General features: G+C 43.7%; 1 protein-coding gene and 1 long non-coding RNA gene across 2 annotated transcripts in view; one reads left to right on the forward strand and one right to left on the reverse strand.

The window, feature by feature from the left end:
* Positions 1 to 26,443, reverse strand: part of LOC138782175 (follistatin-related protein 4-like) — a 584,758-nt gene that overhangs the window by 444,675 nt on the left and 113,640 nt on the right. Inside the window, exon 2 of the mRNA XM_069956808.1 lies at positions 2,571 to 2,604. Coding sequence (XP_069812909.1) covers positions 2,571 to 2,604 — 34 coding nt within the window. The remainder of the gene's footprint in view (positions 1 to 2,570; positions 2,605 to 26,443) is intronic.
* Positions 22,839 to 26,443, forward strand: part of LOC138773693 (uncharacterized) — a 56,173-nt gene continuing 52,568 nt past the window's right edge. Inside the window, exon 1 of the long non-coding RNA XR_011360210.1 lies at positions 22,839 to 23,064. This is a non-coding gene — a long non-coding RNA (uncharacterized lncRNA). The remainder of the gene's footprint in view (positions 23,065 to 26,443) is intronic.

Raw genomic sequence — 26,443 nt, forward strand, 5'->3', positions numbered from 1 at the left:
ATTGCCTTTGGAAAGGTTGTTGAAGATTAGATGCAGGCACATTTCAGGCGCATCTGACAATGTATAATAGATCTGAATTAACTGCATGTACAAGACCAAATCAATACGAGAGTGGCTTGATCTGTGACAGTAAACAGCTCGACTGTCGTGGTAGAGCTGAGGTTGGGCAAAGAGCACTAATATAGTTCCCACTGATACTTATGGAGTAGAATATATATCAGCCACTGTTCTTTAAAAATGCACTAAAATGAAGTAACATTGCAAATATTAGGAAAAACATAATTGTATATATAGTAGGAGATAAAATTTAGAACCATAAGATGTGACCTATAGGAGGACATATCAAATTAGAGATCTCCCTCTACTTCACTAAAAAAGACACAAAATAGGTTTAAAAGACATTTTCCCAATTTTCCATTGACTTCAATAGAGTGCATTACTACACAGAGAATACGGTATTTTGGTGTTATTTTACTGCGTGATAACCTGAATTTGTAAATTCTAGCATCAAAACATTTCTACCACTAGATGAAAGTTTAGAGGTTTGATAAAAAAGAAAAAAGAAAAGTGTGCTTCATTGACACTTCATTGAAACTTGTGGTTAGGAATAGTGTAGAAAAATGGTTTAGCTGTTAAATAATATCACTACTTTAAAAATGTTTGTCCATGGAATAATTTTTATATTGAAATGAGGCAGGAAAATAATATGGTGTGGTGACCTACAAGCACCTTCTTGTGTCGAGACCAAGAGTAGTAATCACAGAGAAACAGGAGTGGGCACCATGGATAGGGCAGCAGCAGGGCATGGCGTCAGGTGAGTACCCATTTTCTTTTTTGTTTTTTAAGCTCAGTTTGGTCACATTTACACACGCAAATTAGTTCCTGTCCCTGGATAATTCCTTTACTGAGTACCTTGTATTGAACATTCCATGTGACCACAAAAATATAGCCTTTATATTGTTGTCACTCTGGACCCTGGATCCTACTTCAATTAGTTGTAACCCAACTGGGACTAAAACATGCTCATATTACGGCCATCTGCTAAATTTTCTCCTAATTTTTTTTCTTCCGCATTATCCCAGCCCACCTGTAATGGTATGTAATGAGTTGAAAGTGGCATAGGGGTCTATAATGCTGTCAGCGTTGGTCATTAGACGCGCTGTCAGCCTTCAGTTCTAGTCCGAATACAGACACAAAAAATACGGCTGTATTATGCTCATATGAAATAGGCCTTAGTACAAAATTTACTTCACAAAATTGTGACAAGAAGCTCAATACAAACAGATATTATTATTTAAAATATTATTCTTCACCTTCCAATCATGATTATTTTATATAAAATATACACATATTTCACTGCATGTAGTATATGAATTGCTGATACTTATAGTCCATCTCAATAAACAGTCTGAACAGTCTGGCAGTCTGGCAAAATAGGAGCAGAATTTGAGGTGAATTCGAGTAGAATTCAAGCAGAATGCAAACGGAATTCAAGGAGAATTGACTTTTATAGGAGTCCTCTAACGGGAATGACATGTCAATTCTTTGGGCATAAAGTGGATCCATGGCAGAAAATTCTGCTAAAAAATTCTGCCATGCGAACAACAGAGCGGAAATTCCATTGAACACAATGGGACATTGCTCTGTTTATATTTACAGGAGGAATTTCAAGCAAACATTAAGAGTGGATTCCGCTTCAAATTCCTCTCCTATTCCTCAGTGTGCACATACCCATACCGTGTACCTGCTGAGACACCACTCAGCTACCAGTTTTAATTCCGGTGTTGTAGCAATAGTACAATGTGCACTGTGATTGCTCCAGCAAGCAGGAAACGCATTGGGTGTATTGAGCTTCTTTTCACAATTTATTGAAGTATATAAGAACCCCATTCCCGACTGACCATTAAGCAGTCAAGTCTTGTCATTACTTCATAAATGCAGGTGCTCATGAGTAGTGCTTACAGATAAAGGGACATTTGCAGAAACTGGTAGGTCAGCTCTTCTACCAGGTGCTGCAAATGGTAACAACTCATGGGGCCCAATGTATTGCAGGAGCATGCAACGGGGACCCCTGATTGGTGGGACCCATAGCATCGACTATGGCTGCTACAGTGGTAGTTACGCCCCTGATTGTTATCCAAGATTCAGCAATCCCCCTTAGAAGGATATTTTCACTCACAATTACCACTCCATTGAGTTACTAAATACCGCTAAAATGAAAGCTGAATATATACCATAACAACACTGTGTTATTAGTCTATATCACAAGCTCGGCAAGTATGATAAAAACCAAATCTTTTACGTAGAAATGGATCAGCCAGGATCCTAACAATGTTTACAAGCTCTGCGAATAGCAATCATTACAAAAGAGGCTTTTATGGATAAGAGGTTACAGTCAAAAGAGGTTTTTTACAGGAATTATCTAGAAAAACAGCAAAGAAGCCATGTCTCACTTTCCTGTCTCTCAATTGCAAAGCTGACACATACTCTAAATCCACTTTTAGAAGATAAGACAACATTTTCTGAAGACTGTATCATTTTTGTAGCATATAGTACACAGCATTGCCTACCTTGTCTCCTTGTCAGACGAAAGTGCCTGTGTGCCTGGGGGGTTAAAAAAAAAAGAAAGAATTTCAGATATGTGCTATTTTACAAATGTTCCCATGCATCAAAATATAATATATAGCCAATTTAAACTGACATAGAATCATAAAGTACAGCCAAGTAGTTTTATCAGGAATAGAGAGGTAGAAATATATAATAAAACAAACAAGAAACAAAAGTAAAAAGCTATATGGAAACATAGACACGGTGTTATGAAAAAAAGATATTTTTAGAAATCCTATGGCAGGGTCACTTAATATCTGATTTAATCACCTTATTGTTGTGTCAGTTGCTATTGATAGAGATGTCAATGTATTGTTAATCCTCTCAGAAGTTTCAACTGCTAATGCAGCTGAAATATTTTCGTCTCAGACATTGACGCCTTGTTTTGACAGCTAACTGTAAGATCTCACAAAGTTGTAGAAACTGCCTGAGTTGCCTTCAGCGAGTAGTAATTGAGTCTATCAAAACTAAATTAAATAACTAGATAAAAAAAACCCTCACATTTTCGCGTTACGCCTCCATGTTCAGGTTAACGTATGGTTAATTTGCAGCATAAATCGAGTTTATGAGCTACACTATTTTACAATTTTGACAGCTATGGCGCAAGATCAATAGTTTCACCAGTTTGACAGTATATCATGTTATAACTAAGGTCTCATGCAAGGTTTAAAGCCTGTTTTTTTCTGTAGTGTTTATGATGTGTGTTTGTCACTATTTTTGGTTTCGTGTAATTTTATGGTAAATAATCCATTCTGTTGTGATATTTAAATATTAGAGCTGTGTTATTAATATAGGTCAATGTTTTTGGATAGAGCAGGACTAACAGTATTAGGCTATTAGGAATATATAGGCCATCATGTTCTTTATTTGCGAACATGTATTTACCTTCTCGATAAAAAGACGTCTCGGCCACGTTCCCCCAATACATTTGCACATCGCAATTTTGAGTCAAAATATAACAATGTGTAAACTGATGACAAAAAAGTGGCATTCATCTGTTCACACATTGGTATACCAACTGATCTATTTTGCTCTGAGAGAGATAAGCCGCAGCCAGGACGGCCTGGATGCGGCTTAAACTTCCCCTCCCCATAGAAAACACAGGAAAGCTTGGCCGTGCTAAACGCTCCTGTGTATGGGGAAGATACCCCCACTTGACCCTTAATTGATTGCTGCCCTTTCAGGCAGGGTCCTCTATTCCTATTTAACAGTCTGTCATTTTCATATGTGTTTTTTTCTTGATTTTATGATATGTTCTATATATTAACCCTTATAATTTGTACAGCGCTCTGGAACCAAAGGTGCTTTATAATAAAATAATATATATATTGTAGACATGTCACTGGAGAAGTATTTGAGGGGAGGTACATCTCACCCAGGCTAAGACATATGGTGAGATGGTGAATCCAGGCGAGATCTGTCACTCAGCAGTGTTATGCTGCTGAGGGTTTTTTTCCATGTTCCGGGCCTGGATTTACTGGAATGGTGGGTAGGTTGGTAGTGGGACCTGCCATTCCCCTCCCCCGGTCCAGTTCGGGTGTTGCAGGCAGGTGTGCCTTGTTAAGCCTGCAGCAGGTAAAAGCTCCACAGAGCTAGAGGGAATTGCTCTCAGCCAGGGTGAACAGCCTGCATGCTGTGTTTCCTGGGAGCAAGGAGTTCTATCGCTGCTGGGGCCTATTCACACTCCACGATACCGCCTATGGAAGTGACAGTTAGGTGACCTGTGTTAGTAAGTGCCCAGACGGGCAAGACCTTTTTGTTTTGTTTATTATCAATGCACGGTGTTGCTGTATTTATGTTGCTGGACCGTTTATGCTACAAATAAACACCAAAGCGGTTTTTAAGTCCAAGTTTGCTGCCTGAACTGTGTCCTAACACACCATTCCCCCGGGAAGATCCCTACAATTGGTGCTGCGGAGCGGGCAAAACGGTTGCTAGGGGCAACGGTGTGCATCAACTTGGCTACAGCTGCTTATGTCCTGGGTGAAGGCTGCGGCTTCACTCCAAAAACAGACAAGCAACATGGAGGAGATGATGAAGCAGTTAATGCAAGTGAGTTTGCAACAACAACAGGCATTGGCCGCACAAAAAAAGGATCAGGCAGCCGCTAACCTTCGCCATGAACAGGCTAATAGACTGCAACAACAAGCTCTAACAGACGCTAACCTGCGCCATGAGCAAGCGATGGCTGCACAACAGAGACTTATTGAGCACCTGATAGCAAAGCAAGAGGCGTCTGCAGGTACTAATCCCCAGCTGGTGGTGGCAGCAGCCGCGCCAGAGACTTTGTCTGTGAGAAGAGCTGTGCAGCGTGCGCTGCAAAAGATGACTGCTGATGACGATATTGAGGCCTACTTAACTGTCTTTGAGCGTGTGGCTGAGCGAGAAAAGCTACCCTCCACTGAGTGGGCAGAAGTGATTGCGCCTTATTTAACAGGCGAACCTCAAAAGGCCTATTATGACCTCAGTGAGCAAGAGGTCAAGGACTATGCTCGGCTAAGAGCAGAGATACTCGCCCGACTAGGAGTTACTGCTGCTGTCCGTGCCCGGAGGGTCCGCAACTGGAGCTACAGTCTGGACAAGTCAGCGAGGTCCCAGATGTATGACCTGGCACGAAAATGGGACTAGGAGTTACTGCTGCTGTCCGTGCCCGGAGGGTCCGCAACTGGAGCTAAAGTCTGGACAAGTCAGCGAGGTCCCAGATGTATGATCTGGCAAGAAAATGGTTGGAGCCAGACACTTCTACTCCTGCACAGATCCTAGAGAGGGTCGTGATGGATCGCTACCTCCGTGCCCTTCCTGCTGATCTACAACGCTGGGTGGGACAAGGCGACCCTAGGAGTGCCAACGAACTCGTCAGCCTTGTGGAGAGGTTCCAGGCGACCGAGGACTACCTCCGTGATGTTCCTGCAGTACCGTCACCTCCCCGGAGTGCCAGATCTGTGCCATCATCTGGTAAGAGACTTCCATCTATTGGGGGAGTGTGGAGGGGTGCCGATAGAGGGAAGAGCGCTCAGGAGGTAACTCAGGGGCAAAAGACTGGTGGTGGTCCCCGGTGGCTAAGTGGCCCTAAAAAGGACTCCCTGCCAAGGAGACCAGGCCCTATCCAGTGCTGGAGATGCCATGAGATGGGACATATGTCTGCCCATTGCCCTCTTACCACTGAGCCCATGGAGTGTGACGCTAGCCGGCGTCAGTCGCTATTTGCGGAACCGTCTCTTGTTGCGGTCACTGGACTAGAGACTGAACCGCAAGTCTGCCACATTACTGTCAATGACTTCCCTGTTAAGGCGTTGCTGGACTCAGGAAGCCTTGTCACCCTGGTGCATGCCAGCCTGGTGACTGGGGACGTTGTGCCAAAAATACATATGAGTGTGGTATGCATACATGGTGATACAAAGGTTTACCCTATAGTACTGGCTAATGTCGGGACTGAACTAGGCGCTGTACAATATGAAGTGGGGGTGGTTAAAAACCTTATGCATAATGTGATATTGGGGCGTGATTTTCCTTTGTTCTGGGCTCTATGGGGAAAACAACAATCCCCTGAAAGGAGTGAGGAGACCCCTAAGTCTATTGCATTACCCACGGTAAATGATAAAAATGTACAGGATGAAAATGATGCTTTTCCTTTGCAGGTCCTGGCTGGTGAGGAAGAGGCTCCTCCTACTGAGCAGAATGTTCCAGACTTAGAGGTGTCTAGGGATAATTTTGGTACTGCACAATTACAGGACCCCACTCTCAAAAATGCGAGAGAGCAGGTCACTGTTATGAATGGGGTACCTCAGGAACCAGAAGCTGAGAAAAAATTTCCACATTTTTATATGACTTATGATCTCTTCTATAGAGTCACTAAGATTAATGATGAGGTGGTGGAACAGCTTCTGGTGCCTAAGTCGTACCGGCGTCAGGTACTCGACATGGCCCATAATCATGTCCTTGGGGGCCACTTGGGGACAGATAAAACACAGGAGAGAGTCCTCCAGAGGTTTTATTGGCCTGCGATTTATGCTGACATAAAAAAATACTGTGAGTCGTGCCCCACTTGTCAGCTTAGCGCCCCAGTGTCGCATTTCCGCAGCCCGTTGGTTTCGCTTCCCATCATAGAGGTACCTTTTGACCGCATTGCAATGGACTTGGTGGGTCCCATTGTAAAGTCGGCAAGGGGACACCAGTACATTTTGGTGGTCTTAGACTACGCAACCCGCTATCCTGAGGCTGTACCCCTAAGAAACACTGCGTCTAAAACAATTGCCCGTGAGTTGTTTTATATGTTTTCCAGAATGGGGATCCCCAAAGAAATCTTGACCGACCAAGGTACTCCGTTTATGTCAAAGGTAATGAAGGACCTGTGCAAACTGTTTAAAATCTCACACCTTCGTACCTCTGTATATCACCCACAGACGGACGGGTTAGTAGAGAGATTTAATAAAACCCTGAAACATATGTTAAAGAAGGTAGTGGAAAAAGATGGTCGGGATTGGGATCACTTACTACCTTACCTAATGTTTGCTATTAGGGAAGTGCCCCAATCATCCACAGGGTTCTCTCCCTTCGAATTAGTCTATGGTCGTCACCCTAGGGGTTTGTTGGATATAGCGAAAGAGACATGGGAAAGTGAGTCCACCCCATACAAGAGTGTTATAGAGCATGTAGCACAAATGCAGGACCGTATAGCCACTGTAATGCCCCTAGTAAGGGAACACCTCCAGAGGGCGCAAGAGGGCCAAAGTAGAATTTACAATCGTTCTGCGAGAATCAGGACATTTAGCCCTGGTGACCGGGTACTCATACTTGTTCCCACAGTAGAAAGCAAATTCTTAGCAAAGTGGCAGGGTCCCTATGAAATTGTAGAGAAGATCAGTGAGGTCAACTACAAGGTACACCAACCAGGTAGAAGGAAGCCTTTCCAAGTTTATCACATAAACTTGATCAAGCCCTGGAAAGACAGGGAATCCTTGGTGGCGACAAAGCCTGTTGGTCATCTGTCACCACCAATCCCTCCGGTCAGGATTGGTGACACCCTGTCAGTATCCCAGAAGCAGGAAGCTAAGGAATTCCTGCAGAAAAATAAAGACAAGTTTTCTGACCTCCCAGGGCGTACGCATCTCATTAGTCATCATATTGAAACTGAGCCTAGAAGCAGAGTAAACCTTAAGCCCTATAGGATACCAGAAGCCCGGAGGGAGGCGGTATCCTCTGAGGTAAAACGTATGCTTGACCTAGGAGTCATTGAGGTGTCCCAGAGCGAGTGGTCCAGCCCGATTGTGTTAATCCCAAAGCCCAATGGAACTTGGAGGTTCTGTAATAATTTTAGAAAGTTAAATGAGATCTCCAAGTTCGATGCCTACCCCATGCCCAGGGTAGATGAGTTGATCGAAAGGATGGGCAATGCTAGGTACATAACTACCCTCGATCTTACTAAGGGCTACTGGCAGATCCCCCTCACTCCTAAGGCTAGAGAGAAGACCGCATTCTCCACCCCTGATGGGCTCTTCCAATATGTAGTGATGCCATTCGGGTTACATGGAGCCCCTGCCACTTTTCAGAGGTTGATGGACTTGATCCTGCGACCACATCGGGACTACTCTGCTGCCTACCTCGATGATGTGGTCATTTTTAGCCCTGATTGGGAAAGTCACCTCTGTAAGGTCCAGGCGGTATTAGATGCCATAAGTGATGCGGGGTTAACCATCAATGCAGAGAAGTGTGCACTAGCCTTAGAGGAGGCCAAATACCTGGGATACATTATTGGGAGGGGGTTAGTGAAACCACAACTGAATAAAATTGAGGCAATACAGAATTGGCCCAAACCCCTCACAAAGAAACAGGTCAGAGCTTTCCTGGGTATTACGGGCTATTACCGTAGGTTCGTGCCAAACTTTGCCACAGTTGCAGCCCCGCTAACTGACCTGACAAAGGGTGCGAAGTCCGCAATGGTGACATGGACTCCAGAGGCCGAGAAGGCTTTTCAAAGCCTTAAATCTGCCTTGTGTCAACAACCGGTACTAGTTACCCCTGACTTTAGGCAAGAATTTCTGGTCCAGACAGATGCCTCCAACACAGGGTTAGGTGCCGTCCTCTCACAGGTCGTGAATGGCGAGGAGCACCCAGTGATGTACTTAAGCAGGAAGCTATCCCCGGCCGAGAAAAACTACGCCATTGTTGAGCGAGAGTGTCTGGCAGTGAAATGGGCCCTAGAGTCCCTGAGGTACTACCTGCTAGGCAGAAAATTTAAGCTAGTGACCGACCATGCCCGCCTAACATGGATGAAGGTTAACAAGGAGAAAAATGCGAGGGTAACTAGATGGTTTATGTCCCTCCAAAACTTTAATTTCACGGTGGAACACAGGCCAGGAAAGTTACAGGCAAATGCTGATGCCCTATCAAGGGTACACTGTCTATGGGGACAGAATGCTCAGCCCTCCGGTCTGAAAAAGAGGGGGGGGATATGTAGACATGTCACTGGAGAAGTATTTGAGGGGAGGTACATCTCACCCAGGCTAAGGCATATGGTGAGATGGTGAATCCAGGTGAGATCTGTCACTCAGCAGTGTTATGCTGCTGAGGGTTTTTTCCATGTTCCGGGCCTGGATTTACTGGAATGGTGGGTAGGTTGGTAGTGGGACCTGCCATTCCCCTCCCCCGGTCCAGTTCGGGTGTTGCAGGCATGTGTGCCTTGTTAAGCCTGCAGCAGGTAAAAGCTCCACAGAGCTAGAGGGAATTGCTCTCAGCCAGGGTGAACAGCCTGCATGCTGTGTTTCCTGGGAGCAAGGAGTTCTATCGCTGCTGGGGCCTATTCACACTCCACAATACCGCCTATGGAAGTGACAGTTAGGTGACCTGTGTTAGTAAGTGCCCAGACGGGCAAGACCTTTTTGTTTTGTTTATTATCAATGCACGGTGTTGCTGTATTTATGTTGCTGGACCGTTTATGCTACAAATAAACACCAAAGCGGTTTTTAAGTCCAAGTTTGCTGCCTGAACTGTGTCCTAACACACCATTCCCCCGGGAAGATCCCTACAATATATATATATATATATATATATATATATAAAAATAGAACCTTCTCTGCGTATGTTTTTCATATGCTCTTACCCTGTTATACTGAAAATTCTGAATTGCTAAATATAAGGCCTCCCTCAACTTTGCTAGTAAGACCTAGCAAAGTTTTTGTTTGGACACGTGCCCTTGAACAGAACACCAGGACATGCAGCTGTGATTCTTTTTAGCCTGCTGCCATTTTACCCTACTGTCATCATCCATTGGAGAGCAGCTACATGCAGGACATAAAGACCATCACCTGCCATCAACCCCGATGTTCCCTTCTGTAGCCGTCGCCTGCTGCCATCCCCTTTGTTCTCTACCACCAGATGTAGAACTGAACACAGTCTGCTACTATTACATCGCCTGCCCCCGTACCATATGCTGTCCCTGCTGTCAGGGCCGTATTAACAGCTGCTGCTGCCCTAGGCGCTAGACCTGATGATGCCCCTTCTTGGGGAGCGTGGGGGACAGTGGTTTCGGAATTTAGTTTTTCATGGTTTTTAACTGCTTAAAACATAAACAAATTTCGACATTGAATGAATAATTAGAGAAGTCTGCATATTGTCTGAAGGAATTTTCACCACAGGATTGGTAGGTAATAGCTCCAGGCTTCACATTTACCACCGACACACCAGACCTGAACAATAGTGAAATAAGGTGAGTGGATAACACTGCCATACTATACCCCACAATATTGTAAGTTCACAATATTGTAACTTTATCTTATAATGCTGGGGAAAACTAGTAATTGGTTCCAAATGCCCTAAAATACAATGAAAAAGAGAAAAACTGGATATGAAAGAAAAATAGGCATACAGCTAACACAGATAAAGTCCTAAATCACTTTCTACTATAAGAATCCTAATAACAGTGCCACCCTGTATTATAAAAGGGCACTACTAGGCAGCCGATGAGTGGATTCATTTCTGTAATACTGGTCTTTATGTGAAGACCCCACACCGATTGGTTACATTATCCAGCCCCAAATCCCCTAGTGCATTATTTTACATTTGGAAACATTGAACTGCAGTTTTCATCATTTAAACCACTTATCTAATAAAGATAAATCATTGTCCATATAACTGACTCCTCCAGGAATATCAACCCTATTTCACACTTTTGTGTCATCAGCAAACAGACAAACCTTACCTACCAAACCTTCTCCTATGTCACTTAGGCTACGTGCACATGTAGGAAAAGTGGTGGAATTCCGCGGTGGCTCCTCTCTCCGCGCTGAAGAATGAACATGTTCATTCTTCAGCACCGAGAGAGGAGGCACGCAAGCCTCCCATAGACTGTCATTATGACAGGGAGGCTGGCGGCCTTACTAACATAGAAACATAGAAGATTGTCGGCAGAAAAAGACCACTGGGTCCATCTAGTCTGCCCTTTTAGTATTTTCCTTCTTATTATCTTAGGATAGATGTATGTTTCTCCCAGGCAGGTTTAAATTCTGTTATTGTAGATTTACCTACCACATCTGCTGGAAGTTTGTTCTAAGCATCCACTACTCTTTCAGTAAAGTAATATTTTCTCATGCTGCTTAAAAAGAGCAAGACACAGAACAGACCATTTTGGCAAAACACATGAGATTAGTCTGACATGATCCACCCGAATAAAAAGCAATGGTGTTTCGGATCCATCAAATTGTTGATATTTAGGTGATCCATTATCGTTTTTTTTTTTTTTTTTATTAAATGAGTAACCATCATTTTTACTACTATAGATATTAAACTAACCAGCCTGTTACTGGGCTCTTCTCTACCACCCTTCTTGTGGATGGGTATAACACTGGCCATTTTCCACTCATCAGGAACATCTCTTGTTAGGAGGGAATGGTTATACAGATTAGAGATGAGCGAACCTGCCAAGGTTCGGGTTCGTATGAACCTGAACTCCTGGCTTCTGACTGCCGCTGTCTGCCCGCTCCGTGGAGAGCATGGATACAGCCGGAGAACCGCCTGGAAAACTGGGATACAGCCTATGGCTATGTCTGCAGATACAGCCTATGACTATGGCTGCAATTACAGATTAGAGTTCTTTAAGTAATTTGGGTGGACACCATCTGGACCCATCACCTTATTAAAATGGGCAATTTCCTCTGAAACATCGGCCTCTGAAAACATTGGAGCTGAAGTCATTCAACTGGAGGCAATGTTGTGTCCCACCATCCTGTGATTATAAGGCTTGTGAGCCTTATCTCTATCATTAAAGGTGTTCTCCCCATTCATTACTATTGTAATACTACAATTTTTCTTATTCTTTCTGTCCCTAAAATATGTAAAGATTTTATTTCACTCCTTAACAGATTTTGTCAATTATTCCTCTTTTGAGGCTTTCATTTATAATCTGCTTTGCCTCTGTCTTTCTAATTTTATACATCTCTCTGTCAGCTACACTTTCAGTCTATTTATACCTCCTAAATGATGACTTTTATTTTTCACTATAGCCTTAAAGTGTCACTGTAATTATAACATTTAAATCTGAATCAACAGGGGATGTGAAATATAGCAAGTTTGCAAATAACATCTTTTTTTTTTCTAACCATGCTTTAAAACAAAGCTATACTTACTTGTACCCAGGTCCACTCTCCTAAAGGAAGCTATTTAGTGGTTGTAATAAGAAACTAAAAGCAGTAAGCCCCAGACACCTGCACCATTACAGAGAAGGCATCATTCATTTGATTGATGGATGCAATGAGCAATGACACACTGTACTGGCCGGGACTTCCTGCATTTATTCTCTTTTTTTCCAACCAGCACAAGACTCAAACGCTGCCTTCAGGAGACTGGACCTGGATTTCATGTAAGTATAGGTTTGTTTTAAACAATATTTCATTCAAGATTTATACAATATAAATACGATTTTGACTGTAAACAAAAAGAGACAATGTGTAATAGCAATTGAGCTCATAGGAGGGTGGACAAGAGTTTAGGGAAATGGACAAAGAGTTTCATAAGCTATTGATCGGTCAGTGGATAAGTCCACGGCAAAGAGTAATCCATATGGATTAAGGTGTCAACTTCCACTTTGATGCATTGAGTACTTACAGGTACTTGAGTACTTGAGTTGTTACAGGTAGAGAATACAGTGTGCTGTGCAGGTGGGACTGCAATAAAATGATAAAGTACTGCAAATAATTAGGGAGTAACGCCTGGAAAACTGGGATACAGCCTATGCTATGGCTGTATGCCAGTTTTCCAGGCGGTCCTCCCGCTGGATCCGGACAGAGGGAATCATTACCGAGGGTTCGGGTTTGTACGAACCCGAACCGAACTCGGTTCGGACCATCCCTACAAATAATTCATTAACACAATAAAGCTGCAATGTGTGAACACAGCCTAGATATACTACAACCGATTTGGGCAGGGAATGGGCAGGGGGGAGGACAATAAAGAACAGCTGTGGGAAAGCCACAAAATACAGAATGAAGACCCCCAAAACAAATTAATTTTTGGTAGTTTTCAGAACAGGGTTAGACAGGCAAGAAATGATGTATGCCTCTGCAGCAGGTTTATTTATTAATTTTTTTACCTCTTTCCGGAGTTCCCCTTTAAATCAAGTTTTTATGTTTTTTTTAAGAAGTTATGATTTTTTTTATTTCCTATTTTGCTATCTATTTAAAATAAATTTTTCATTTTGGTAACAGCTTAAAAAACCCTGTTACAGTAGATGATCTGTCTAATAAGGCAGCTGTTGCCAGGTTCATTAGGGTAGTCATCTACAAGGAAACCCTAGCTCAACTGATCGCTCAATTCCCACCTATCAAAAAATAATCTTCTCTTGGACGCACGTCAAGCTGTAATAGGAGTGGACTGGCCATGTGATATGTACAGCATTAGGCTATGTTCACACAACGTATCTTTTTGTAAAAGTACAGCTGTTGTTGCAATCGGCAACAACGGCAGGACTTTTCCCGAAAAGATACGTTGCCTTCTCTTCAATAGAATCCCGTCCGGAGCATCTACACATAGTATATGCTCTTGCGGCGCAGTAGAAAACTGACATGTCAGTTTTCTGCGGCTGCTATTCAGTCAATAGTGGCCGCAGAAAACCCTGTCAGTGCACACTATAGAGCGAGCGGGTCCAGCTGCTTGCTCCATAGTTTGCAGTGGGAGTTCTGATTTGGGCGCCCATGCTTAAAATGTATCCCATAGATAGAATAGGGTCTGGAGATGTTTACTGTGCCTATGTCCTTGAGGCTTGTTGTAAAGCATGTCACTAAATGGGGACATGCCAGATGGCAGACCCCATAATAATGTACTGAAAATAAAATTACATTCAGAAAATAGAAACAGATCATGTTCCAGCATCTGGCTCTAATTAGTAAAAAAATCTGGGCAATATACTGTATTACGTACAGTATAAACAATAGGAAAAAATTGTGGGAAACTACAAGCCTTTTGCTAAGCCTTGCCTCTCTTTACCACTAAGCTATGGCGCATGATCGTGTAAGGTGCAAAATTTGTGTAAAACACCTAACATAATGTAACAATATTAGTTTTTATTTTTGCAGAAATTAAACCCATAACGTCCACAATATGGCTATATACGTTCCTACTGCAAAAGCCCCATGCAGCAAGAACGTTTACATACTGTATGTTTGTGGCTATGAAGGGGTTTTAATGTGTGCTGGAGGTAATGACAGGCAGCCACAGTCATGCAGCTGCCTGTCATTAACAAATTAAACACTTTGGGGGTCCTGATCCCTTACACTGACAGGCACAGGAGATCCCCTCACTTCTGTCCTGTCGGATTAGCCATCTTCTAATAGAGTCTGCCCCCAGGTAGGCTCTATGAGAACTTTGCAGATAGCACTTATCAATGCAATGCTATGGCATAGCATTCATCAGTATATGCAATCCAATGATTGCAAATTTAACTGTTCAAAAAAGTTTTTAAAAAATATTCAAAAAGCCCTTATAAAAATTAACCCCCCAATAAAAGTTTAAATTACCTCTTTTGCCATTAGAAAAGTAAAAAATGTTAACATATTGTAGCATACGGAATTATCTGATCTATTAAAATATATCAATATTGTTCCCGCACAGTGAAGGGCATAAACAAAACGAGGGAGTAAAACATCAGGATTGCTGTTTTTTTCACATTATATTTCATTAAATATTTTATGAAAAGCGGTCAAAAATTTTCTTGTACACCAATATGATGTCAATAAAAACTAGAGATCATGGCTAAAGATGAGCGAACCGGTCTGGCCGGTATGGGATACGTTTAGGATTTTTCCTAAAGTCCGAGTCCGATTAAATTCAGATTTTTTGGAGTCCGCTCCAAATTTTTTTTCTCTTGCTTTCTAAAATGGCAGCCACCATTTTAGAAAGTAGGAAGTATTTCGGACGGGAAAAATGCTTTCCCATGATGCCCGGAACACATCCAATCAGCAGGGATCTTGCACTAGCCCACCCCCTGTGACATCGGTATTGCTTTAAGAGGAGCGGTCACATGACCACACGACACAGTCTGCACAGAGAGAGAGGAAGCATACTGTTAGCAGTGCACAGAGCTCGTCATTGACAAAACGCTGCTGGTGCTGCTGTACTGACTTCTGAGGAGCCATTGTATAAAAGCAAAGACCAAAAGATTAGGAAAGCGGAGAGGAGAAAGATCTAGTGATTGAGAGAGAAGTATAGAGAGGGCGAAAGATAGATAGATTAGGCATAGGAGAGCAAAGGGTGGACGGAACAAAAATGTTCTCTACAGATATATAAGTACTATAGTTGGACCCTTGTGATACTGTCTATCACATACGTGTTATACTGAGAGACAAATATACTTGGTGCATGTGTGTAGCATAAAACTCTAAAAAAAAGTGCTATACAAATAGACTTGTCCTATAGTTGGACCCTTGTGATATTGTCTATCACATACGTGTTATCCTGAGAGACAAATATACCTGGTGCATGTGTGTAGCATAAAACCATAAAAAAAGTGCTATACAGATAGACTAAAGTGGGACACCTGCTAGACTGTATTACAGAAAATACTGTTCTCATCTACCAAGTGTAGAAGTCATGGCACATCGGCAGCAGGAAACCTCACAAAGCGTTTCAGGCAGAGGGCAGGGCAGAGAGTCTGGCTCAAGGGGCAGAAGAGGAAGTAGCGCAGGAAGAGGGTCCAGTGGCAGGCCTGAGCTTCCTTTGTCACACCAGGGTCGTGTCCACACGTCTAATTCCACAGTCCTGGAGTGGTTGGCTCACACTTCGACTTCCACAAGAATGAGTAGTGAGACAGCCAGGTATCTGTGAGTACCTGGGACACGACCCTGACTTGGCACGGGCGCGCAGCAATTCCCCCACCCCCTCCATCTGACATCATCAGCAACATCCCGCTAAGTTTTGATCCGCATCCTGCAAGGGAACTGTTGGCGTCTATGAGCAGCCAACTGCTCTTTGATGACGATGAGCACGTGGGGGAAGAGACAGGGGCCAATGAAGTGGAGGGCATACCTGTGTCGGAGGCGATATCAGAGCAGGCCCATGATAGGCCTGGCAGGAGAGCAGTAGGCAGTAGACGAGAGAGGGCTGGGTAGGAGCCTGATGAGGATGATAGCATCATTCTGAAACCAGATGATGCTACATCGGATGTTACATGGGATCCACGGCAGGAGTTGGCTTATTCGACGGATTCGTCAACCGGGAATCTGTCCGCCAGCAGGCCCGCCACCACTAAGAAGCAGACAGGCAGCAGTAGTCAAATAACAAGTCGGAAGTGTGGCCGGGACAAGCAGATGATCACTGGGGAACCCTCCTCCACTGCAGGTCCTAGTATCGGCAGCGCCCGCCCATCCTCGCAGCCTGTCGGTACAGTTTTTTAAAAAGTGCCAGGGGGATACCTATGTGGTCATCTGTCGCATTTGCGACAGGTGCATTAAAAGAGGCAAGAGTTGCCATCCTGGCACGAAGCACCACCACCTTTCTGCCTGGGAGAAACGGGGTGATAGTGGGTCACAGCAGGCCCAGGCAGAGCTGCGGTCAACAACAGCAGGAAGCAGCAGTAGTCAGGGGGGCCTTTCACAGAGTCAGACCTCCTCTGTGGAAGGGAGTGTGGCTTCACTCCCTTCTTCAGCTGGTGGCCCCTGTGTTGCTAGAAGTAGGCAGCCTGTCATCATGGAGTCCCTATACCGAAGGCAGACATATGCACCCAGCAATCCCACAGAAGTCAAGCTGAACACCCACCTGGCCAAGTTGCTTGTGCTCCAGGCTCTAACGTTTAAAGTTGTCGACTCGGCATCTTTCCGTGAACTCACTTTGTGTGCGGAGCCACGGTGGAAGGTGTCGAGTCGACACTACTTTTCCAACACAGCTATACCGGCCATGAATAGGTATGTTCGCAAAAAGGTTGCTGACTCGCTGAGCAATTCAGTGAGCAGACATGTACATTTAACCACAGACATCTGGAGCTGTAATTATGGGCAAGGGCAGTATATGTGCATTACTGCTCAGTAGGTAAATGTAATATGGCTGGCAGACCCACAGCAACTTGGCCAGGGAAGGGCAATGACACCACCCCGTTGTCACAGCAGGGTTCCTGTGTCGCGGTCCTCCTCCACCTCCTCCAATAGATCCAAAGCCTCCTCAACCGCCAGTGTTCCCCCCATTTACCACTTGGGTGTAGCACAAAGGTGTCACGCTGTGCTGCACCTAGCCTGCCTGGGGGAAAGGAGACACACAGGGGAAGAGCTGCACCGCCTGCTCGAGACAGAAATCCTCTCGTGGCTGACTCCACGCCATCTTAAAGTTGGGACGGTGGTGAGTGACAATGGGAGCAACATTCCACGCTGCGTCGAGGAGCTATGAGGCACGTCCCGTGTATGGCACATGTTTTAAACCTAATAGTTACACACTTTCTAAAGTCTTCATCCCATTTACAGACTGTGCTGTCAATGGCTCGAAAGCTGTGTAACCATTTCAGCCATTCAGTCACTCTCACCACATCTTCCTCGACCTGCAGCAGAGTAATGTTCTTTCCATCCATCGTCTCATTTGCGATGTAGCCACGTGGTGGAACTCCACCCTCCACATGCTGGACCGGCTCTATAAGCAGAGGAAGGCCTTGACTGATTTCCTCTTGATGCAGGCGGACACGGCGACCCCCCTGTGTAACCTGGAGCTCGGGCAGTGGCAGCTCATGCGTGACACCTGCCGATTGCTACGATTCTTTGAGGATGTCACCTTTCTGGTCAGTGGGCAAGACACAGGACTTAGCGCCATTATACCCATGCTTCATGTACTGGAGCTGATGCTGATGCGAATCAGTGGCGAAGGGGAAGAGGTCTTGCCACTGTCGCAGCCTGGGTCGCTCGAGGAAGGCTTGGTGGAGGAGGAGGCAGAGGAAGTTGAGGAGGAGAAGGAGAATCTGTACACCTTCCTGCCAGACCGGAGGGGGGCCAGAGGAGGATATGCAGGGCTATGAGGAGGGTGTGGAGGATGGAGGCAGTACCGATTTGCAGTATGCTGTGGAGACAGAGGTGGGATCTCCTTCCCACTCCCTGGTGGAAATGGCTAAGCGCATGTTGATATGCTTTCGGGCTGACCCACGCTTGCAATGGATTCGTTAACGGGACGACTTCTGGCTGGCCACACTACTGGACCCACGGTATCGCAACAAGCTTTGTGAATTCATTCACCCTTCCCAACAGGAGGAAAAAATGAATTATTATAGAGAGGAGCTGGGTGCACAGTTAGTGGCAGCCTTTGGAACACGGCGCTCTCATTCACGCCAGTCCCACCAGGGCCACACCAGCAGCGCTGCCTCCTCCACATCCTTCTCTAGCAGCTTGGGTGGCATGAGCAGCGGCACCAGTCTGCGCCTGATGTCCATGATGCACGCTTTCATGCAGCCACAAGCCGGGGTTACAGGGGCACCCGCACAGCAGCAGGACATGGCAGTACACCTCAAACAGCAAGTGCAGGTGTTTTTGGACTCTACGTTGCCACCTAGCGTCCCTGAACCCCTGGACTACTGGGTGGAAAAATTAGATGTCTGGCCACAATTTGCTGAATTTGCTTTAGACATACTCTTCTGTACGGCCAGCAGTGTGTCATCCGAGCGAGTTTTCAGCGCAGCAGGCCATATTGTCAGTCCCAGGAGAACCAGATTGTCCTGTGATAGTATGGAGCATCTGACTTTCATCAAAATGAACGCCACATGGATAGATAAGGACTTTGTGACACCTGCTCCTGATACCACAGAGTAGGATTTGGTCCTGTTGTCACCAAGGTGTAGGACCTTTTCTGCTTCTATTATGGCCTATATGTGAAGTAGACCTTACTGGTCATTCCACCATTCCTGCTGCTGCTGCCCTTCTACCTCTTGCCTGTCCATGGACCTCATTATTCTGCTTCCGCTGCTCATGTCACCCCATTATAACTGCTACTCCTGCCCTGGCCTCCATGTTGGCTACTGCGGCTCCAGCCCTGGCCTCCATATTGACTACTGCTGGGCCTTCACTGGCCTCTATGTTTACTACTGCCACTCCTGTACTGGCCTCTATGTTGACTACTGCTGCTCCTTCCCTGGCCACCATGTTGGCCACTGCTGGGCCTTTACTGGCCTCTATGTTGACGACTGCCGCTCCTGTACTGGCCTTTATGTTGACTACTGCTGCTCCTGCCCTGGCCTCCATGTTTTCTACTGCTGGGCCTTTACTGGCATCCATGTTGACTACTGCTGTGCCTGCCCTTGCCTCCATGTTGGCTACTGTTGGGCCTTAACTGCCATCCATGTTAGCTACTGATGGGCCTTAACTGCCATCCATGTTGACTACTGCTGGGCCTTAACTGGCCTCCATGTTGACTACTGCTGTGCCTGCCCTTGCCTTCATGTTGGCTACTGCTGCTCCTGCCTGGCCTCCATGTTGGCTACTGCTTCTCCTGCCTTGACTCTATGTTGACTACCGCTGCTTCTGTACTGGCCTCAAATGACTAATGCTAAAAAAAAAAAAAAAAAAAAAAAAAAAAAAATGACTTTAAGATATTGAAAAGATAACGATGTTACTGACATGTAGAGCCCTAAATTCAACCAAATACACTACCCCAGTAACATAGATGCTTTAAACATTGAAATTCAAAGAAATCCGAACTTTTAGAAAATATCCGGACGTCCGGTCGGAACGAACTTTTGAAAAGTTTGCTCATCTCTAATCATGGCACAAAAAAAAACACCCTTACCACTTTGTGGATGGAAAAATAAAAGCATGATGGCTCTTAAAAGTTATTTTATCAATTTCAATTATAGAAATGGTAAATATAATGCAGAAGCATATAATGCAGAAGTATAAAAGGAAAATACTTTTTTTAGGATGTATTATCCACATACATGCACAGAGGACAATATGTGAAATAACCTTCAAACTCCATACAAAAGCAGAAGGCAATGGCACAAAACAAGAATGCTATTAGGGTAATGTTATTCGTTTCTATCCTTTCCCTTTGTCTTCCACAACGTGATAATGAGCCAGAAAGGAAAAGATATATAGATATAGCATGCGGTCAAACAGCACAGATGCCCATTGCTGACAGTGCTGAAGCTTAACTGCATCATATGGGTATAGCACTTATTACAGCTGTCTAATGTGAGCACAGCAGTATCCCAGCTGCATTACCTGAGAAGAGACAGTGTGCAGCTGTTTAATCATATGTGAACAACAAAGACACAGCGGTCTAACCCATATGAAGCAAGTTATAAACCCATACTATGCAATTAATATAGGCAAAGCATATCGAAGAGATTGCTTTTCTCTTTAAAGGTTAATAATTTTTTGTTTGCATAGTTTTCTGTATCTACCTGTTGTCCTAAATGCACTGGAAAAAAGCATATTATGTGTGTATTATAGCTAAAGGTAACAGACTCTTGCTATTTTTGTCACGCGTATAACAATGTATGGCCAATGTAATGGCTCCAATTCTCCATCTGGCAAATGTGGGGGAGTTAGATCACTGGAACACTATAAAGCATAACATTGTGTTATCCCCTTCCTTGCCCATGAATAGTGTATAAAATAAATTGTAGGCCCATAAAATAAGAAATATCTTCCCTTTTAAAAAAGCCATATATTTGGTGTGTCTCTTAGGACTTGTGATTACTTTTGAATAGGGCCATTTCTTTCGCGTAATTGTGAGAGCCTTATTGTTAATATAATAGCCAGGGGCCCTTGCTTACATGATCACCTGCAGCCTTGAGGCTCTGTTTGTTTGTTTGTTTTTTTACCAATGGAGCACACTAAATAGCTAAATAGCATATGATGGGCACCATTCACATATATATGTAGAAAATATGGCCGCATTTTACAGAAAGTTCCCCTTATAAAGGAGTTTCCCCTATAAACAGTGCTATTTGTCCAAATATTATAAGCACTATGGGCAAAGATACTGGATCACCTACATATTATACCCACAAGAGACTTTAGACCATTAAATTCTAAATAATTTATCAATGAGGCGGGTGAGCAGGATAACGCTGTGGGGTCCGGGCAGTGCCCCCAGCCAAAGATTATGCGGACTAACAGTGCAGGACCAGCACCGATGATGAAGGTGACACACATACCTCCCTCTTTAGCATCCTGGGTGCTATAGGGGGCTATAAGCAGGTTAGATTTGTCTAACCTGCTGATAGTTCCTCTTTAATAACAAGCTGTCCTCCTTTGCAAATATAACAGCTTGCACTCTTCTGGGAAGGGTTCATACAAGATTTTGGAGTGTGTATCTGGGAATTTTGTTCATTCATCCTGAAGAGCATTTGTGTGGTCAGACAGTAACCAATTTGGTTACTGTCGACAAAAATACTTATCTTGCAATCTGTTTTCTAGTTCATCCAAAAGCTGCTTGACGGAGCCCCTTGCAGGCCAGTCATGTTCTCCCTTACCAAACTCCCCCAATTATGTCTTTAGCGCCTAACTTTGTGCACTGGGGCACAGACAGAGTAAAAAAAGGGCTGAACCCAAACTGATCCCATAGTTGAAAGCATTAAATGTTTAAAATATCTTCACTGAAACTAGTGGGCCTAGACAAATCCCTGAGAAACAATCCAATAGCGTTATCAATCCTTCACCTAATTTAACAGCTGGGACAATGCAGTCAGGCATTGTGGCATTCACAAAACCCAGACACAGAAGCATGATTTACCACCCCACATTTACATTGCTCCAAAGTCCGATGGTGGTGTGCTGCCTCACACCACTCCATGTGACACTTGGCAGTGATGTAAGGTTTTGCATGCAGCTGCTCAGCCATGGAAACTCATGCCATGAAGCTCCCAGCGCACAGTTTTTGTGCTGACTGTGCTGAATTAAATGCCAGATGATTTTTGGCAGTTAGAAGATTGTTAGTGACTTGTATACACTTTATAAGTCAGCACTCTGCGACCACAGTCTGTAACTTTAAGTAGGCTGTACTTTTTGGCTAAGTTGTCCTGGTTCCTAAACACTTCGACTTTTTAGTAAAACCACTCACAGCTGATCATGGAAGATCTACAAGGGGAAAAACTTAATGGACTGACTTACAATTACAGTTGCAATGGTGGCATCCTTTAAGGGTAACATGCTGGTATTCAGTGAGTTCTTTAGAACAATCCATTCTCTCATAGATGTTTCTGAAGGAATTAGATTTTATACCTGTGTCTAAAGGATACAAATAAACTCAATGATTTAAGGGCTATTTCACCCATGCCCTTTTAAAAATAAGCCCTCTTTTTTTGCTACCTCTCCCACTCTCTGTTCCTCTGCTTTAAGTTTTAATATATCCAGGACTATATTAAAGATTGCGCCAGCTGGGAAACTACATCTCCTGGCATGCCTTGCACCACCTTCACCTAAGCCCTTGTACTATATGTAAATTGTCTGTGTGAGTTTGACGCTTAGTTTTGCTATCTAACACAACAGAAGACAGAGGGTGCATGTGTGGGATCAGGGCTATGGTGAAATACTAAAAAAAGGAAACAGAAGATAAAAATTCTGTACTTTATTCCAATGTGTTAAAATCTGATGGTACAAAAAGTCATAATCAAGGACATGAACAAATGCATGATCTAAATGGCGCATTTGTTCGTGTCCTTGCTTGTGACCTTTTGTACTATGAGTACAGAATCTCGGGACATGCCAACCTTCTTTTTCTTTTTTTTTGTTCATACGATTTTGAGGACTGGGATATCCTCTGGTCGTGCACTCACTGGGTTAGCTGGATGGACTGTCTGTTGTCTATGGTGAAAGACTGGCCATAAACCATCCCAGAGCAGTGATGTTATTTGATTATATGTTCTACATCTCCGCAATAGCCAGGACTGTATGTGCTAATCCGAGCCACTGCAGAGACTGAGGACACGTGATCCCCATCTCCGATGGGAGGAGGAGGTGAGAAAACAGCGAGTGGACACCCCGCCAAAGGAATCTTGAGGAGGTGAGTGTCATATAGAAACACAGGAACGGTGCAGAGGACATTATTACAACCTATTGCAAAGATGTAAAGACTGGTAATTACAATTGATTACTGGGCTAATTATTTTAAATGGAATAACCCTTTAAGAGGTCTGTTATTTTTTATTCTATTTAGTATATGCCAAGAATGATCCATGTGCCCTACTAAACTTGTTCCCATTAAGCAGAGGATGAGATGACAAGTAAAAACGCAAGTGCAGTATACAAATCAGATGTGCTAAGATTTTCATCACTATAAATAATACATGATAGAATTATTTAGGGCAGGGCATTCTCTTGCAGTGACATTATACTTTCATCTTTTTATCTATCTATCTATCTATCTTCTATCTATCTATCTATCTATCTATCTATCTATCTATCTATCTATCTATCTATCTATAATTTCTGACAACAACCTGATCATTTAACCTTTATACACAAATATAATTCTATCAGTTGCATGCAGAGCTGACTGGACATTGGGAGTGAATACACTGCTACAGCTCACTGACCATAATGAGTAAATGAGTGTTAGAAGTATATAGGCAAAGGTGAAATATTACTTGTCAGCAAAATCATTGCATGCATCGCAGAATTCTCAATCTTTTTTCCCTCCTACAGATCTCCAGCTTCTAGCAATTGCTTATAAAACACAATTCAATAAGTACAGAAATAAATGGATTATTATATGGCTTAAATGGTGCATATTATTAAATAATCAGTTTCAACAGACAGTTTCAATTGCTTTACTTTTTTTCAAATGGTGCTCAGAATACCTTGCTAATATTGCACATGGTCCTTATCAAATATTGGCCACTAGTAGGAGCTAGTTGCAGACAGGAATACATTAACATAGCATTGAGGTTTTGCAGAATGAACAGAGATTCATTATTATGAATAAGTATTAAGGGTGCGTTCACACCTACAGGATCCACAGCAGATTTGATGGCACTGATTTAAAGCTGCAGATTTGCTCTTAATCTGCAACTTCAAATCTGCTGCAGATCCTGTACATGTGAACGCACCCTAATACTTATTTGTTTATAAAGCTAACAATTAAATGTTAAGATAAAGTTGAGGCTGTGTACACACATGGCATTTATTTTGCAGCATCACGTCTCATGGTCCTCCACCTGGTCCCTGATCCTGTGATGTCATGGCGCCACTAAATATCCACTCAGCCAATCAGTGAGTAAGGCAAAAAACAGCTGAGGAAACTGGCTGAGCTGGTAGTTCTTGTGGGGCTGCCATGATTAATGAGCACAGACACTGACAGAGAGCTGATAAATCTGGGCCTGTGTCTGACCTCTCTATATCTCTATCACAGGTATCTGGCAAATTTTTCTTTGTATATGGAATATTTAGTTAGAAAGATAGAAAATTGTCAGCAGGAAAAGACCACCTGCTCCATCTAGTCTAGTTTGAGTTGTTCAGGACAAGGAGGCTGGAGACTGGCTGCATCCACTACACACACACAAAGAGGGGAATTTGCTTTATATCTTTCCTTAATCACTCAGAAGTCATCCCAGGACATGTAGGACATTAGGAAGAAACTGCCGAGCCAGTTCTACATTACACCAGTATAATAAATAACTCCCCTGGTGTCTGACTGGCCATTTATGAAGGGGCTGGAGTCAGAGTCAGTCCCTGATAAATTTCAGGAGTTGGAGCTAGAGCTGCGGCTTACCTACTGCACAGCCCTGACTCTAACCGTCTGTTATTTTCCCATAGTCCCGCCCCAGCGCACCAAAACGGTCTAATGAACTTTAATCAGGTGGCGCTGATCAGGTAGAGGAGGAGAATTGATTTTATTATTTGATGGTACATTCGCTTTAAGCATTTTAGCAGGTAGCACAAAACATTTACTAACTACCAACAAATTAGCTGTTTTATCCCTTTGCCAAGTTGCTCCTGCTACTGATGGTGCAGTTTAGTTTCTATTACAGTAGAAGACATCAGGAAATCCCTGGATAGTGGAGTTCAGATAAGGTAATATTTGGGACCATCTTAAATTCCTTTGGCTTGGAGTAAAGCTGATTTTTTCTAAGTTTTGTTAGCAGTTTTGCTTTAATAAAAATCTATTTTCACATTTTAAATCTTTTCTAGTTAAAGTCTCTGATGTAAAATCCTCAGATCTCTCCAAAAAATCTCTGTCCAGTGATGCTAGCTCTAGCATATAATGAAATTCCTTCCTCTTGATAATAAGTATGTTCTGGTGTACTGTTTCTGCTGCATAGACTGCCAGGGGCTTGCCTCTTACTCTGCGTCCTTGTCCTTTCCCTATCTCACCTTAGAGATGTAATTAATTTCAAACCAATGATATGCTCAAATCATGGCTATGTCCTCTGTAAGTCTCCTCTAAAGGAAAAGAAGACGCTTTATCTGTCAAATATCACATTCTGTTCTCATTTGCAGACCTACATGCTGCAGTATTAGCTATACCTACATTTCTAGAATTATTTACTGAGAAGTAGAATTTAGTTTTTTGTTCCTATAGATAATGGCAATGTCTATTGTCAAAGGCTTTGGCTATACAGAGAATTGTTGTAATAAAACAACACCACGCGGAAGTGCCCTTATTGCAGTCTCAGGCTATGTTCATACAATGTAAGAGAGCGTCCGTTCTGTTCCGGTCTCAGAAAAGATCATCCCGGCCAGTACTGCAGTACCGGCCAGATGATCTTTAGCACCGCAGAGTTCTGATGCGGGCGCATCCTTGCGCACGGCATCAGAACTCCCCACAGCACACTGTGGAATGCTTGCTCCACAGTGTGCACTGACAGGGGTTTCTGTGGGCGCTATTCAATGAATAGCGGCCACAGAAAACTGAAATTTTTCACGGCGCCGCTAGGGATCCTGGCCGGAGTGTATACTATGTGTATACACTCAGGCCGGGATTCCATAGGCTGCAATGTTACGTATATATTCGTATTAACCATGGCCATTGTTGCAATCGGCAACAACGGCCATAGTTTTATGAAAATAAACATAGCCTCAGGCAGTTGTTGCCGATTTAAAACAACGACCGTGATCTATACGAACCTTACATTGTGCTGCCCTCTATGGAATCCTGGCGGGAGTGTATACACATAGTTTACACTCTTACTGGGATCCGTAGCGGCGCCGTGAGAAACTAACTTGTCAGTTTTCTGTGGCTGCTATTCATTGAATAGTGGCCGCAGAAAAGTCTGTCAGTGGTCACAATGGAGCCGCATGCTCCACTGTGAGCAGTGGAGAATTCAGCGGCACGAAGCAGTACCGGTCGGGATGATCTTCTCAAATACAGGCCATCTAGTGACCCGGCTGGGTCATGAAATGGCCGGTCTCTTGCAAAATGGGAACATAGCCTCAGAATGCAT

This window comes from Dendropsophus ebraccatus, chromosome 1 (assembly GCF_027789765.1).
Source record: "Dendropsophus ebraccatus isolate aDenEbr1 chromosome 1, aDenEbr1.pat, whole genome shotgun sequence".
Classification (NCBI taxonomy): domain Eukaryota; kingdom Metazoa; phylum Chordata; class Amphibia; order Anura; family Hylidae; genus Dendropsophus; species Dendropsophus ebraccatus.